At 24.5% G+C, this 17,598-nt stretch overlaps 1 protein-coding gene across 1 annotated transcript; it reads left to right on the top strand.

Annotated features, from left to right (window-relative positions):
- Positions 1 to 10,451: 10,451 nt before the first annotated feature.
- On the top strand, positions 10,452 to 16,152 carry LOC113559299 (eukaryotic translation initiation factor 4E-1A-like). The gene is made up of 5 exons (XM_026964971.1): positions 10,452 to 10,717; positions 12,147 to 12,334; positions 12,530 to 12,707; positions 12,762 to 12,901; positions 15,207 to 16,152. Exons 1-5 carry the CDS (start codon positions 10,673 to 10,675, stop codon positions 15,316 to 15,318), a joined length of 663 nt encoding a protein of 220 aa, XP_026820772.1. The 5' UTR covers positions 10,452 to 10,672; the 3' UTR covers positions 15,319 to 16,152.
- The last annotated feature ends 1,446 nt before the right edge of the window (positions 16,153 to 17,598 follow it).

Below are 17,598 nucleotides of genomic sequence, written 5' to 3'. Positions count from 1 at the left end.
TTTTTTATTTTGTTTTTGAAAACGCAAATTGCTCAGGCCTGAGCGCTTTAGCCTGATAAACTTTTCCTAAAATATGACGAAATATACAAATTTAAACTTAGTATTTAATTTTGCCATTTTGTAAACCAAATTTCTACGATTACAAAAAAAACATGCAAATGCAAGAAGTCCCGTACCCTTGATATAAGGTATATATAATTTAATGATCAATTACAATTTTACAATTAATTGATCTACAATGTTAATTGTTATATAAAATAATATATTTTTTTAATTGAGATAATATTTTACCTTGGTCTTGGTGTAGTGATCTGCAAATTTAAAAATAACGATCTACAAACAAATACATTCATTTCATCACTTATTTCTTAATTCAAATAATTTCTATAAATGTTTGAAATAATTTTATTTTACCTACTCCACATAGAGGATATACTAGTCCTAGTATATACTTAAGTTTCCGACAAAATTTTTTAAGCTAGACAGATGGACAATAAACACATCATCAGAGGGAACAACAGTTTGATAATTATTTATAATTATATGAGACTTTTTATATCGTAAATCGTAATCTTTTACCGATAATCAGTTATTAGTAAATGTAAAGTAATTTATAATTTTATATCCAATCGTAAATATGAAGCTACAAACTAAACGTACGTACAAAATCACCAACCACGCCTAATACAATATCGTTAATCACCTGCTACACAAATACCATTTTTCATAAAATTAGTAATATTACATAACTGTAGCCATTGAATAATTAAGTCAATAGAGCCATCAATAAATAATGTATAGCTATAGTAGATAACTGTAATTATGTAATTGATAATAATTACTAATTGTGACTTGTGAGACATAATGATATCCACTGCAGAACATTTGAACATATAAAATACGTTATTATATTTTAATCTTTTATACACATATATTTCTAATAAAGTTATCTATATACTATATTGTTGTTCCAGCACTTTCATATTCAAAAATTGTTTGAATAACTAGGTAGTCAATAGTCATGCTAAAAAAAAATAAAAATAAACCTATTATTATGATTTAATTTCAATATTATTTTATATTTGATACATACTTAACAGTTAATACATAATATAATTAACGATAATTCTACAAATTCTTTAGTTATCAAAGGAATTACCAGGAGTTGGAGCTGTTTGAGATGAAACAACCTAAACGCAGTAGGTGATAAATCAACTTATTAAGTCATATCTAATTAATTTTCATCTGAATTTATAATTAAAAAAAAATAACAACTAGATAGGTAATATAAACCTACTTAGATAAGATTATAATAATGTACGGTTTCCCTGCAGCGTCAAAGAGTGGAACAGCACAATATCATGACGCCGTGTCCAGACCAGTAGTTGACGCTAGACGCCGCATCTGGACGCTGCATGGAAACCGTGCCTTTAGAAACAACATATAATATAAGATTTTCAAATTTAAAATTAAGGCGATTTGATCTTAGTATTGCTTTATAATGGCTAAAGTGCTAAATGACCTCTCCACGTCAACAGAAGTGATAGGTGCATATTTCATACACCCATACACGTTAATTCTTTTAGATTGAGTTTTACATAATAGTATATCCCTTATCGACATTACAGTCCTGGGTTTTTTTTCACAATATGTTTTGTAATTTAGAATTGGTTAAAACTCCATATTTCTCTAGGAAATTCTACAATAATACAGATTACGTATATTTATTTATAAAATATTTAATTATTCTAAAATATTTAAATATATTTAAAATAAAATTAGCATCAGCTTATTCAAAATCAAAATTGAATGAAACGTAGGTACACATAATATGTTAAAAACTCTCCGATATTAAAATGATATAAAAATATTTATTTAAATTAAAATCCGTTCGCTATTGATTATATATTATTAATTATTATATAATATAATAATATAAACGGTCAGTGTCGTGTCTAACTGGTGACAAAGGGGGCAACTGCCTCCGACGTTATCATTTTCATATTATGTTAAGAACAGTATCAACTATTTTTAATACCAATAATCTATTATTTGGAAAATTTATTTTTCCCCTGCGTCTTTAACTCTTAATCGACTTAATCCGTCGCTGTAAACAGCAGTACAATACTTATATTATACCTATATATCATGTATAACTCTGAATTCTGATTTATATGCAATAATGTCACTTTAATAAATTATGATACTAATATCTTCTTAAATGTATGCATTTATTGGTTTAAATAAAGTTTATAAATGCCTATGTGATAGAAATCTAACATTAAATGAAGATAAAACTATGTTTATGATTATGATCTATTCTATTAATAAAACGTTAACTAATTGTTATTCAATAACCATCCATAGATGTTTTAATAAAAAAAACTCGCAACATACATGCATATAAAATAATTAATGAAGTTTCTAGAATTAGATATTTAAGTATTATTTTTGATAAACATTTAAAATGAAATTTGCATATTCATAATTTATTAATAAAGTTATTTACAAAAGGTTAATAGCATACAAATTTATAAAGCTTAAGAATTTGATATCTACACAAACAATTCGTAATCGTATAATATATTTTGTTCTGTATCAGTTGATTAATCAATATGGGCTATTAATGGGGTAGACTAGGTAATGGTATTTTAAAATAGCTACAAGTAAATCAAAACAAAATGGTAAGAATATGTTTGAATAAGTGTGTTCTTGAAGGTTGGACTAGTCGAAACTATAGGGATTTGGGTGTTCTACCAGTAAAATCCTTTTATAAAAAAATAGTAATTATGTTTATATTTAAACGATTAATAAAAGGAAAAAATAATACATTTTTTGAAAATAATATAATCTATAATATTTCTGTCAAATATGTGAAAAAATCTTTTGGTGGACTACTTAGGGTCTATGTACTTTAACTTAATGCCATATGAATATAAAAAAACACCCATCAGCATCAAAATAGTGTTAAAAAATTTGTGTATACGTATTTATTGTTTATTAATTTAATCTATTATTGTATTATTAATATTAATAATCTATATAAATTACTATATAGAAACATTCAATTCAATTTAATTTAATTTATAATATGAGAATAATAGTTAGTTTTTTATATTATTTTTATTATAATTCTTAATTTGAATTGTAAATATGTTTAAAAACTAAACCTATTATTTCTCTTGTAATTTTAATTTCTCTATATTATAATTATTTTTCAATCAAATAACTAATAATACTGTACATTATTTATATAATTGTAATTTTTAGTATAATATTGTTACACTCTCTATTTCTAACTTAAGCTCTGTTTAAAAGAGATAGATAATCATTGTGTTGTAATTATAAACTTGTGTATTGTAATTTTTAGATTATTATTGATTTAAATAAAACAAAAAAAAATATATACAAAAAATAGCTAAATATCCTTGTAAAAAATATGTCTTATAATAAGTATGTTTTTAAACTAATACAAAACAACTAACAAGTTACAAGTTTGTATTGATACAGCAATGTTTATTTATTCGTGTTTAATTATAATTTCTAAAAAAAATGATATGGAATAAATTAATAATTGAGTACATAAACTTTTAATTTATCTTTTTCTCCTATTGAATCAATGTCTTAAATAAAATCTTACCATAGGTATATTTAAAATTATATTGGAGATTACAGTTTTTCTGTTTTTAAAGTATTGCCATATTTGACACAAATAATAAAATTAAAAACATTAAAATGTCTAATAACTGAGAGTACAAATTTTGAATCTACTTTTTTGTTTTACTTTAGAGTCTATAGTATAGACTATAGTCCATTTTTTTCCTATATTATTGTCTTCTAGGATACTGTTTACATTGTTTTAAATTAATTATAACATCATTCTGTAGTATATTTCTAAAATAATGCATTTGTATACCTAAGTATAGTATAGATAATTTTATAATTTTGTTTATGTTTTAATGTGTTTCACCCACTCTATTCTTCATTAACATATATCCTGAGCCGGCAGTGCTAGAAATATTGGCGCCCCCCCCCCCACCAAGTGTAAGAGTACTAACATTAAGTTTTTTAATAAGTTTAAATAAAATTAGTATGTATGGTCGATTCGAACTTCGATAACTTTAAAAATTTACAACTAGAATTTTTTTTTATTCCTAGAAATAAATTCGAGTTAGATTTCTCGAATAATACATATCTCGAAGAGAATTTTTATCTTCCTTCAACTTCGAGTTATCGCTACTCGACTATATTTTGTATTATAACTTTAAACTTTATTACCTACAGGCTACAATATTGTAATAAGGTTAATACTTAAAAAATGTTTGCATTGCGTAAAAAAATAAAAATAAAAGTAATTTTAAATTTGATACTTCTATAATAAATATTAATATTAAAATATAATATAATATTACTATAATTGATATTAAAATTTAAGTTTTATAACTTTTTATTCAAAAAAAACTGTTTGATTGCTACTTCATAAATGAAAATTTATTTTTCGGGCTAAATAATTTTCACTTGACAAAATTGCTAACGAAGAAAGTCTTTCATCTATCATCAAGGAGCGCAAATAAGTTTTTATTAATTTAAGTTTAAAAAAAACTTTGTTCACCGGACGCTTAAGGTCGTATCTGAGGAGGGTCTAAGAGGTCCGGATCCCCCCCCCGCCCTCGAAATTTTTAAAAGCAGAAATATTTTATTGTTGAATATAGTTTATTGACTAAAAATTTTCAGCATTTATATTTAAAAAAAAGTGTTGCCCCCCCCTCAAACCTTTCAAAATCGTCATTTTCTCCGGCGGTGCTATACACACATGGGCATAATGTTGCATATTGTTTAAGATGTGAAATTATCATATTTTTAATTATTAATAATCAAAATAAATATAATAAATTATAAACTGTTCTTATGAATTACGTATGTTAAATATCACTTATACCTACCTACCTAGGTATTTTATAACTTATGCCTAATCAATATGAAATATGTAAAATATTAAAAAGAAAGTATACCTGTATATTTCTACATTCTGTTTTAAATTAATATTATCAGCTTAGTGTATTTGTAGACTATTAACATACACAACAAAATATTCTCAAACACATTCACCATTTGAACGAGCTTCTAATTCATTTTAATTTATTTGTTTTGTGAATGATTTATTATGATTTATGAGTAATCAAAATGTTTATGAATTAAATTTGTTCTAATAATGACAGTGAAAATTTATAATAATTGTATTTAATTCAATACAAACTACAGAGTATAATATATTAACAAAGTACTAATGTAGATTGATTTGATTTTTTTTTTAAATCAAATATTCAATACTTTAATGTAACAGATAGCCATTTTTCAGGTGGAATGGCTATACACAAAAAAGTGTTTTCTTTTTTAAGTATGGTCCGGTAAGTAGTTTAACAATTAACATATAATAGATGATTTTACATAAAATAAGTTATTAAAATATCTTCACTTAACTATAAATAAATATGTATTTTAAGACTAAAGCGGAGTAATCATTTATTTAAACCAAAATCTTAAAAAAACATATTTTGTATATAGGTGCGTAATATATAAATATATTTAGTGAAAATTCACTTACCAGTTCATCAAACGTAATTATTCTCAAGCGATACTAATTGAAAAATTCTTCTGAGTATGCCCTCACGGGCCTCAAAGTTAAAAAAATAAACATGAAATTGTCCTCCTTGTGATATCTACATATTCAGATGATATATACAACAACGCTTTGCCGTTCTAGCTTTACTTTGTTTTTTTATTTTATTCAAATAGTACAAAATAACAACAATTTCATCATCTTTTAATTCTGATGATATAATTTTGGAATTGCGATCAAAAATTTGTACAATTTGTATAATATTTACTGATTTTATTTATGAGTTGAATTTCAAACTTGCGGTTGCCAGCGTATTGGTAATTGAAATGATGAACATTTTACAATCGCGTTACGTGTCGTACCTATTTACATACTGCAGTACGCGCATAGGAAAAACGGTTTTGGTCGGGATTGAGGGTGGGGGGTGTACTACATTTTGTTTTACTTCTACAAAATTGTATAAAAAAAGTACACAATACTATATCATTTAAAATCGATATTTTTTAATATTTGGCAAAATGAGTGCTAGCTTAACGTTACGCCAACACCGCCGGGGAAAATGATGATTTTGAATGGTTGGGGAGTGTACAATTTTTTAAATGTAGATTACAAATGTGTACAAGTAGAATAACAATCGTTGGTAGAATTTATTTTATGATTTTCAAATATGGTGATGCTAACTAATGTAACGCACCTTAAATATCTTATGAAAATAATTATTACGACCATCTATATATTTTATTTACGCATAAAAATGCGGTGTTATGCTTCCATGCATTATTTTTAGATTAAAAACAGCAGTATCGATGCAGTGTTGAAATCGAAGGCAGAACTGTTAAATTCCTGCAAATTACGATAGTTCATTATACAAATATGAGACAATTATTGCAATTTGTAGATGTATTTTCAATTAAAACGACATTAGAGATGAATATTTCAAATTGTATAGATTTTTAATACGTATTAAAAGATAAATAAAAATAATTTTCAGTTTGGTGCCCCTTCCGTGCGGCGCCCTGGGCAGTCGCCAAAGGTCACCCATAACTTCCGCCGGCCCTGGTTGTGTGAACAGCTCCAATCTAACGTTGGTTGTCCTCATAATTAAGATACACAATAAATATATTTTTTTTTTATCATATCTGTATTGTTAAAAAGAAATGGAGCATGATTCCATTCTCCACTATGACATTAAGATACAAATATAGAATGGATTGGAAACAAGAACCATATCACTATACACTTGTAACCTCTAAGCGACTAGGCCCTAGGGTCTATAGTGGGTAGAAATCCTGTACGAAAAGACTATTTAAAAAAATAATATAATAAAAATTAAGAATTTTTACCAATAACTTCCAAATCCAAAAGGATTTCAATTTTTTTCCATTAGAATTAATTTATTATAATCACTTCCATTTCAAATAAATGTCTCAAGATACACTATAGTTATAACAAATTCAGTTTATAATTCACGTTCAGGACGTCACTCATTAAATCGATTATATCAATGAGATAAATGAGCGTTATATTAACATATTATCTAGAATATAGATTTTTATAATAAATTATTAATTATTAATAATTACGGTAATCACCTGTAGGTATAATCTTATAGTGGATAAAAAATTCAAAAGTGGCAGTGGTGGCGAAACAGACTTGATAAACTGTACTCTGTAGACATACAGTCGCGATAAATTTTAGATAGATATATAGATACCCAACTACAGTGGATTTGTTTTGTATTTTTTTATAGGTATATGATAAAGAAATAATAATAAGAAAATAAGTATATATTTAATTTTTTTTATTTTAATAAGCAATAATTTATACTTTCTGACTTTTTTTTCCAAATGAGCTTTTTGACTGATAATCAGTGATTAAGCAGGGTTGGTGGAAACAGCAAGCACGTCAAGCGTAACCTATATTTTTTATCATAATATAAATATTATAAACATAATACTAGAAATTAAAATTATCAATAAATAATTTAGCTACCTATATATTCGTATACGCAGCAACCTTGTGTTTATTTTTATTTATACATTTTATGTCAATATTGTCAATATGTTACACCTATGACCTATGTCCTATGTGAAAGAAATTTAATTTTAATTATTTGAAGTTTTGACCTTCAAAAAATTCTATATTTTTGTAGAGAGTAGTTTAAAATGTTTAAATACATTTTTTACAAGAATGTACTTATGTAAATAATCGAACGTAGGTAGTAGTTTTACGTGATCATTTGATGAATAATTAACTACTGTGAACTTTTTTATTGTTTTCCATTTTTATACTTTTTGAAAGAATTAATTAAATTATTTAAATTTGTTAACATAATCTTACTTATAATATATTAAATTATATGATTACTCTAGTCTTAGTGCTTATCAAACTATCAAACATTTAACATAATGTTGTTGGCTTAACACTTAGAATGCCGCAGTCGACACGTGTCAACAAATGATATGTATATCTTTAAGGGTCTATATTACTTGATGATTTTAAACGTACAGTTTCGATTTATATATATATGATTATTCAGTAGGATCTTATGATTTCATTAGTATATTTGGATTTTGCTTAGTGGGTAAAAATTATTTTTATCCGAAAGACGACGAGAGCGACGGCGATATCAACAACTCGATGGTGCTACAATGCGAATAATATTATATTATTAGGTATTTATATTATTTGTGTTGTTAATTTTATGACAAAAATAATGTATTAGTTTATTTTTATAATGTATTGGGTATTTTGCTCGGATGTATAATACTATAATTACAATAAGTGTGTATTTATGTTCATAGAATATGGTACATAGGTACATTCTATATACACATTTTTACATAGTTTATTACATATTTATTTTGATGCCCATTTGTCAACGATAAAATTATTATTACTACTGCCGAATCCAATTATTATTAGTAAAACGTAAAACACATTCTATGAACATCGAACAGTAATACAGAGTGCTCGTTTTTCGTTATTGATTTCGTATAAATAAATATAATTATTTTCATAACGTAAGCAATATAATTTTATTGTTCGATATTTTTGAAAATTTCGTAAGATAATTAGTTGATATATTATTAGTTTATTACCTTTTCTTTACACAAAATGGATAAAAATCCTGGTCCGGCTGATCCATCAGTTATATAATTGTTGAATTAAATTTAAACATAAATTAATTCATAAATAGTATACCCAACATGGCTCACGGCTGACATCCAATATCCTGGTTTAATGGCCGGCGTAGTGCATAGTCTATACTCTATTTTTATATTTATTATTATCAAAAACTGTCCTTTCTATACAACGCACATAAGACGTGTGAATTATTATTACGAATTTATTATGACTATAAATTATAATGAATCAAAATAGATGTCTGATGTATACCTGCATTATTATACAATTATTTTTCGTAAATATAAAATAAAGATTTTTTTTTATATACACAGTGTCCCACGAGAATTTACCCATTGCGATATTTTCTGAAATAATGGAGATATCATAATTTTGGATTTTTAATAAGATTCACAGAAACAAGAACTACAAGTATATCATGTTTTAATTTATTTTTGTTTTGGTAAAAAAGTTATAAAAATGTATTTTTATTTAATTATTTAAAAAAAAATTGTAGATGCCATTTTGTAGAGTTTTTTTTTCTGAAAATATTGACGTTTTAACATTTTAATCTCATCAATTTCCTGATTTTTAATATTTTTTCTAGTTTCGAAAAAAACTGCGAATTATTTAATACGATAGTGCCATAGAGCGATAGTGGTATAATCGTGTCAAACATGTGGCCCGTGTGCTCGTATGGCTGGCGAACGGGTTTTTTTCAAAACTAGAAAAAATATTAAAAATCAGGAAGTTGATGAGATTAAAATGTTAAAACGTCAATATTTTCAGAAAAAAAACTCTACAAAATGGCATCTTCAATTTTTTTTTAAATAATTAAATAAAAAAATACATTTTTTAACTTTTTTACCAAAACAAAAATAAATTAAAACATAATATATTTGTAGTTCTTGTTCCTGTGAATCTAATTAAAAAAACCAAAATTATGATATCTCCATTATTTCAGAAGATATCGCAATGGGTTAAAGTTTGTTAGGACGATCAGATAATTTAATTAAAATTATATAGTATTAAGAAGAGTTATAATAGTAACGATGACAAAGGAAGAAATCTGATTTTCACTTTATAAATTACATATTAGTACAACAGACACCACATAATATCATACGTGATACGTTAACTCAATAACTCTATTGAGTATCTAATATTGGTATTAATAAATAAGTTATGCTGTATAAATATATTCATATTTTAAAACAGATTCTTACAAATCATAAACTATTCAAATATTTAAAATGTATCAGACATGGGTATCCTGTTAAATACATTAAATGCATTTTATTCCGTCAATTATATTAGATTGTATTGCTTCAATATTTATTACCTACCTATTTATAGCACGGTAAATGCTAGAAACAATATACAAAGGAGTCAAAGGACTTAGGTTCTAAGTCTTAGAAAACCGCGGTGCTATCGGTCTAATTTATTCTAATTAAACGGTTTTTGTCAACACGAGCACCAGTTTGTTTGTCAAAATGCCAAGTCTTATTAGTATTTTGTCATGGTAGTATAATACTATATAGTATGGTACCTACTTCATCTTTTCTGTTTCATGTATTCAAGAAAGAAACTCGGCAGTGTAACCATGAACGAAATATAGTTTTCTTTTTTTGTGAACAAACCTGGTCACACAAAGTTACATTTTGTGGTTTAGACCGAATCACCGAATCCTTGGCAGCTGCTTTGAACTGTTTGAAAGACTCCATGCTCGCGTTCGGCTTGTTAGTTGTTCCGCGGTTCCGTTCTGTAGTGAATGACACAAACTTAAGGCATGCGGATGCCGGACACCGTAAAACAGTAGACGTATTTTAATATTTTACCGAGTACTAGTGACTACCACAGAATTTTATTTATTTTGTATTTGTATTCTTATTTTAATTTTTAAAATTCACACTTATTAATATTAGGATGAGCCAAGAACTAGGGAAAAATAAACGCATGAATATGACTGAGGTGAGAAATGCTTTTCTTAATAATTTTAAATATCTAAACTCTAAGCTATACAATTTTTAATATCAAATGTATATTTTGATCATTGTATAATAATGGCTGTGTGGAAATTTCATATTTATTATTACTTAAACGATGTAGCGAGTTTGTACTTAATGGTCATAGATGTTTGCGAAAAAGATAGATATTTGTTATTTGTAGCAGTAAACTTGTTAATTTTTTTTAATAAAATAAAATAAAATTACATTTTTGAACAAAAAATAGCTATTGGCATATTACATAACATAGGCATAACTAGTCCTTCAAGTTAGGGAGGCTATAGCACATTTTTTTAATCTGATTATTATTTCTTATTTCTATTGGTGCTTTCAACTGATTTGAATGATTATTCGTTTAAATGAAACAATATATTTTGTTATATTATAGGCAAAAATAAAGTTAATACTAGTATGTTTATATGCACATACATTTACCCTAAAATTCTGGAGGGGGGGCTGAAGCCCTAGTTACGCCTGTAGTACATAATTATTTAAGCTCCAAGACTAAGAAAAGCTAGGTGCTTATGGTTACGTGGCTATGACAAAGTTTTCGACAAGTATGAGTCTTAAGCCTGATTGACACAGCACAGAGCGACAAAATATTATATTGTTAGCTTGTGTAGTTGTGTAAGATATTCACATTGATGCATGCGTCACTGCTCATATTGTGATATAGCACCAGGCCAACCAACCATCATCCGAATCAATGTTTTGACAATCTGGTTTGTGCTGGTCTGTATCTGTGTAATGTAAACTCAAACACTTGTAAAAAAAAATTCAAAAATATAATTTATACAAATTTGATTTTTTAGACATAAAAAATCTTTAGATTTTTATCATTCCATCTCCAAGTACAATTTGTATTAAGTGTTACTCACTTTGATTTATCTAAAATACAACATTTGTTATTATACTTCTTTATAAATATAGAATATAAAATATAAACAGTGTTTTTTTTTTATAAGCCTTTGAAGTTTAAATGTTTGATAAAATTTGTTATAAATGTGAAATAAATAATTATTTTATAGTTTTATCCTTAATTATGCCTTTAGGTAAAACATAATTTTAGGTTCCTCAACTAATAATATAATTTATTAAAACTACAAATTTAACTAAACATATTGTGATAATATGTGAAAATTGATTTTGTAAAAAAGTCATCTACCAAAATATCTCCAAATTCTTGTGTTTTGCATAAGTATACATTAAATCTGTATATTTCATAGAATTAGATAAGTTTAAATGCTAGAAATATAGATTAATTCAGAAATTTTTAAATTAGTAAGTTTTTTGGATTGCCCCTATAATTTATTTGTTTAGTATTTGTAGGTAATTAATTATGAATTTTTATAAATATATTAAATTTTTAATATAATTATGTTATGTTCATTTAGGATAAATTACCAAAAGTTGAAAACAAAGAACTTAATGAGACTGAAAAGGCTATTGCAAAAATTCGATTAGACGATAAACATTTATTAGCAAATAAATGGACATTTTGGTTTTATGAACAAAAAAGTAAAATTTTGGAAGAAAATCTACAGGAAGTATTTAGTTTTGATACTGTTGAAGATTTTTGGTGGTAAGTTTTCTTTATAATAATAAAAAAAAAAATTAAGATGTAAAATATTTATAAATAATATGTATATATTATACATTTAAAAAGTACCAACATTTGATTTTGAAATCGTAACTTAGTATGTAAATTATTTTAAAAATATAAACCTTTGTTATAAAAAAAAAGAATAAATTGTAATACTAATCATAAACATTTTAGCTTATTTAATCACATTAAAAGTCCAAGTCAACTTCCGTCTCAAAGTCATTATAGCTATTTTAAATATGGAATTAAACCTAATTGGGATGATGAAAATAATATTTCTGGTGGACGTTGGTTATTGGAGTTTTCACAAAAAAAAAAATTCCATCTTGTAAATGAGTACTGGAAGAAAATAGTAAGAAATAATATTTTTTATTTAATTTAAATTTATAAATATTATTATTTTTAGATAATGAGTATGATTGGTGAAGTGTATGAGAGTTTTGAAATTAATGGAGCTATAATTAGTGTACAAAACAAAGGAATTAAACTATCAGTATGGACAAACAATGCATCTCAAGATAATAAGATCAACATTATAGCTATTGGGTATGTAATAATAACTATTTTTGCAAATATCTACTGATAATCAAGTATGGCAACATTTACCCCCTTACAATTACAGTAGGAACAATTTTATTTTTGATCTAATCTATATTCTTATTTTATATTCAATTTTCAATTTAAATATAAAATATTTTGACTCTTTTCAAACTGACATTTGAAATTTTTGATTATTTTTTTCTATAAATATTAAATACCATTAAAACGGCTTTAATATGTAATACAAAGTGTATTAAAAATTATTATTAAAATCATTTAAAAATATTAAAGATACATTTATATAATTTTTTTTAATGATTTATTGTAATGTATTTACATTTTCATATATCAGGTTAAAATTTAAATTTGGTTCCAATTTATTAATTCAATATATTTTATGTTTTAGAAATAAGTAACTACAAACCTACATGCTTAGTCAATAAATATAAATAATCAATATGTTTTAAATTTTGATCAGAGCAATAAATATGTTGATTTTACAATGATGTAGTTTTTTATTTTAATGTATGTATACGATAATTAGTTAACAAAATGCTTCATTTTTAACTTTAGAATAGTTTAGGATAGCATACTGGATTTAGTAGGTACTTTGAAGATTACTTAAAAATTTCAAGTATCTAATTTAATAAAAAAAAAATAATGAAGAAAAAGCAAGACTTTTTACACAAATCAAATTTCCGACTAAATAGTTTCAGTTCTTTTAGTTAAGAGGACATAGTACCCGCATGTGTTGTCTCCGTCTTACACACGTGGGACACGAAACAATTTTAAAATTATCATAACTTACTTAAAAATAATAATATCAATAAAAGGCTACTTAGAGCCCTTGATAATAATCTTACCTTTAAGTTTTATAATATATTATAAAATATATTGCTTGCTCTGATATCAAAACACTAACAGCACAATATTGAAATTCGTGAACAAAAATTTGTTATGTCGCACATATGTAAGACTGAGACAATATATGCGGATTATATGTTCTCTTAACCAATAACCCAAGAACAAAAAACGTAGAACATTAAATATATTTTCACCAAATGTTTATTTTATCTATTTCTATTTACGATAAAATCATTAAAATATTCACTCTTTTCAAATTATTTATAGGCATGAGAAATTTTTGATTTTAAATTAAAAGTAAATTATTCATTGGATAGAAATGCTTGAAAATTTAATATAAAGCTCTTGAAGAGTGGTTTTAAAAAATAATGAAAATGTATACTCATATTTCTTTTATAAGAATTTTAGTTAGAATCTTGACAAAAGCTCAAAAATATATTTTGTAGTTAGACATTTATAAAATTATTAATCAATAGACAAAATAAGAAATTTTACCAGAATGCCAAATTTTATGAGCATTTGAAGTTCAAATTTTTACAACATTCACACGTAATATAATTATTTCTCTTTAAACAATTTTGAAATTTAGTTGTTTAAAAATAAAATTTTAAACTATTTTAGGCATAACTAATTTTCAATTTTTTACAGTAATGTTTAACAAAAAATTATTTGCTGGGTCAAAATTCTTGAAAATGTAAAACTTTTAATCTTACATTTTATATTTAGTTTTGAAAATTTAATACAAGGTTCTTCATAAGTAGTTCATACACACTGAAACCATTAAATCTAAAAATTATTCGGACAATTATTTCTAAAGATATTTACAATGTGTTCACACAGAATGATACAATGAGTAATACAATTATTATAAATTTGTTATATTTAAAAACACTATTCGTGAGAACTTAAAACTTACATATATTTTTCATTATTATGAATTTTACTATAAACAATGACATTTTTGATTTATCTTAAGATATTTTCTATTTATACTATAAATCTATTTTTACTGTTTTATGGCATTTACAGAAAGATGTATTACATTTTGAATTACAGAAGTTGATATAATATGGTACAAATATATAGTATTATAATAATTAAATAGTTTAATACTAATAATATAATAGATGCAATATTTTTGGAAAGATTTTTGTAAACTTACTGTAATACTAATTTACAATTTACTAATTGTTAAATAAATGACTCATAGCTATTTTAAAAAAACATCATAAAATATACTTAGTGATAAAGTGACAGATTTTCACTGCTTAGATTCATTATTTGTATACAATGATACTCATATCATTAAATTCAAATTTATCATACCCATAATAGTGACACCCTAAATCTAATATACATCAGATTAATGTCCACTATCCTATCTTTTTGAATTTTGAATTTATTATTATTTAAATTTACATTAAACATAATTTTATTTTAATTACAGAAGGAAAATAAAAGAAGTTTTGGGCACAAAAGATATAAAGATGGTTTATGAGTGTCTTACAAGTACAGAAAATAAACGAGGATCGTCTACGAAACCAATGTTTAATATATAAATTATCAAAGTTAAAAAAGAAATGTTTTAAAATATTTTGTTAAAAATGATGTTAAAAATAAAATGCATTTAAAGTGAAAATTAAATATAATAAAAACAAAATTTTTATTACCAGAGGTGAAATTAAATTTTTTTTTTTAAATAAATTTTTGTTTGGTTTTTTTGTCTGAGTAGTTGATCAGTACTTAATTTTCTTAGTGTTCCGTCAAAATGTATGGTTATAAAAAATTTCCCGCGAGCATAAAAAAGTTAAGAACCACTGGTCTAAACTAAGAAATAGTAGATATTTATACTTTATTGGGGTTAAGATTGAACCGCTTTTGCATGTATAGACTGTGATATGGATCACTATCTAACCCAACGGTCCTTAATAAAATTTTAGAAAGGGCCAAATGTAATTTTTGAAAATTAATTGCGGGCTGCATACATTTTTAATGATAATAATTTAAAAATATAAAAATAATAATATAAGATAAAAAGTGATGTTCATTTTATTCACTGTTTATAGGATTTAGGATTTTAAAATGTACAATTTAATTGTAGTGGGGGCCGCTGATCTAACCTAAGCTAACGCCATGCATTTTATTATTGATGACTATTGTTATTCATCGGTGTTGATGCAAACGCCATGTATACAGAAAATTGTATACCACAATTGAGGCAAGTGTAGTAGGCATGTAGTTGGGATATTTATGCTTTATAAAAAGGAGTTCTAAACAATATTTTGAATGCAGTTAAGAAAATGGTTCAATCTAGTAGTATTAAAGTTGGTGTAACTATAACATATTATAGAACACGGATTTTTATGCACTTAAGAGTATCGAAATATGCCATATAATATACTAAAAAATATGCCGTTAAAATCATAAAAATATGTAAAAAAATATGCAGTCAGAATTATGAAAATATGTAAAAGTATGCAAGAATTTTTTATTTATTTAAAATGTACAATAAAACTTATAATAATTAATTACTTAAAAAAAAATTTAGGGAATTTTCTGAACTTAATTTATTTTTAAAATTGTATTCATTATCAAAATGAATAATTATATGCATTTCAAGTTTTTCTTCTGTGAAGCTGTGTCGTTTAACATATTTTTAAAGACTGAGATTGAACGTTCTATTTTAACTGAAGTTAACGTCGTAATTCATTATTTATCTTATAACTAAATATATATATAAATATATTATTTAGTGACCATGCAATTAAGTTTTAATTTTTCTATTTGACAAAATATTATTTTATACTTTTTTTTAAATTTTTGCTTCAATATGCAATGAATTTTGAATTTTGCCAAAATATGCAAAAAAAAATTTCACCATTAACTTCAAATTATGATGATTCCTGGAGATAACTGACAAAAATCCAAAAATATTAAAAGGAAAAATATATGCAATTGCATAGAAATCCGCACTCTAAACATATAGTATTTGTAAAAAAAAGTTCATATTGCTCAACACTACTAAATTCAGTTGAAATTTTCTTGCTAAGGATATTATATACCAATGGAAATCAATACAAATTAAGTTAGATTTTCTAAAAATAGTTAGAGGTATTTAAGGTATTTTATGTTTTGAAATATTTATTGATTTTATAATTCTGTAAAAAGTAAAAGTTTAAAAAAGATTAAAACTTATCAAATAATTGGATCAATATAAAAAAAAAAATTACAGAAAACAAATATTTTAGACATTTTTGAAGAAATCAAATTGTTTTTTACTGCAATTTAATAAACAACTGTAAACATGACATTCTCATCAAATATTCAAATCAACAAAATGTATAGTATAACTTCAAAATATTTTAATTCTTTAGAAATATTTGAAATTGTTTGATTTTATTTTTTTATTAAATTTATGTATGATAGTTTTATTTAAAAGTTAAAAAGAATAAACATTCTAGTATAAGTAACGATTTTGGTTTACAAGCACTCAAAATTAATAATATAACAAAATTTGTTAAATTTACAAAAATGAATAAATTAATTATTGAATTAAGCCAAAATATTTTTTTTTTTTTTTATAAATATCAAACTATGCATGTAAGTCTGTAGTAAAACATAATAATAAAAAAAAAACATAATAATTATTTTTACAAGTATTTTTATTTTTACTAAATTCATATTTGTTATTATATCATTTATTTCATGAAATCAGTAAAATCAATCTACTTGTAACTTTAAAAATATCAAATTTTATTTATCTTACCTAACAAATATTTACAATTAAATTTATTTATTAGATTATATTTTAAATAGTTGGTGACCGAAATGGCCACTCT

The sequence above is a fragment of the Rhopalosiphum maidis genome, chromosome 3, assembly GCF_003676215.2.
Source record: "Rhopalosiphum maidis isolate BTI-1 chromosome 3, ASM367621v3, whole genome shotgun sequence".
NCBI lineage: Eukaryota > Metazoa > Arthropoda > Insecta > Hemiptera > Aphididae > Rhopalosiphum > Rhopalosiphum maidis.
The sequence above is the reverse complement of the archived record's forward strand: the minus strand, read 5'-3'. Positions and strand labels throughout refer to the sequence as shown.

Excerpts from the sequence above, each read along its gene's own strand:
- LOC113559299 (XM_026964971.1), top strand. The coding sequence starts at position 10,673 with ATGAGCCAAGAACTAGGGAAAAATAAACGCATGAATATGACTGAG. Across the intron at positions 12,335-12,529 it reads ACTGTTGAAGATTTTTGGTG|CTTATTTAATCACATTAAAA; the intron begins GTAAGTTTTCTT and ends TAAACATTTTAG. Across the intron at positions 12,902-15,206 it reads ATCAACATTATAGCTATTGG|AAGGAAAATAAAAGAAGTTT; the intron begins GTATGTAATAAT and ends TTTTAATTACAG.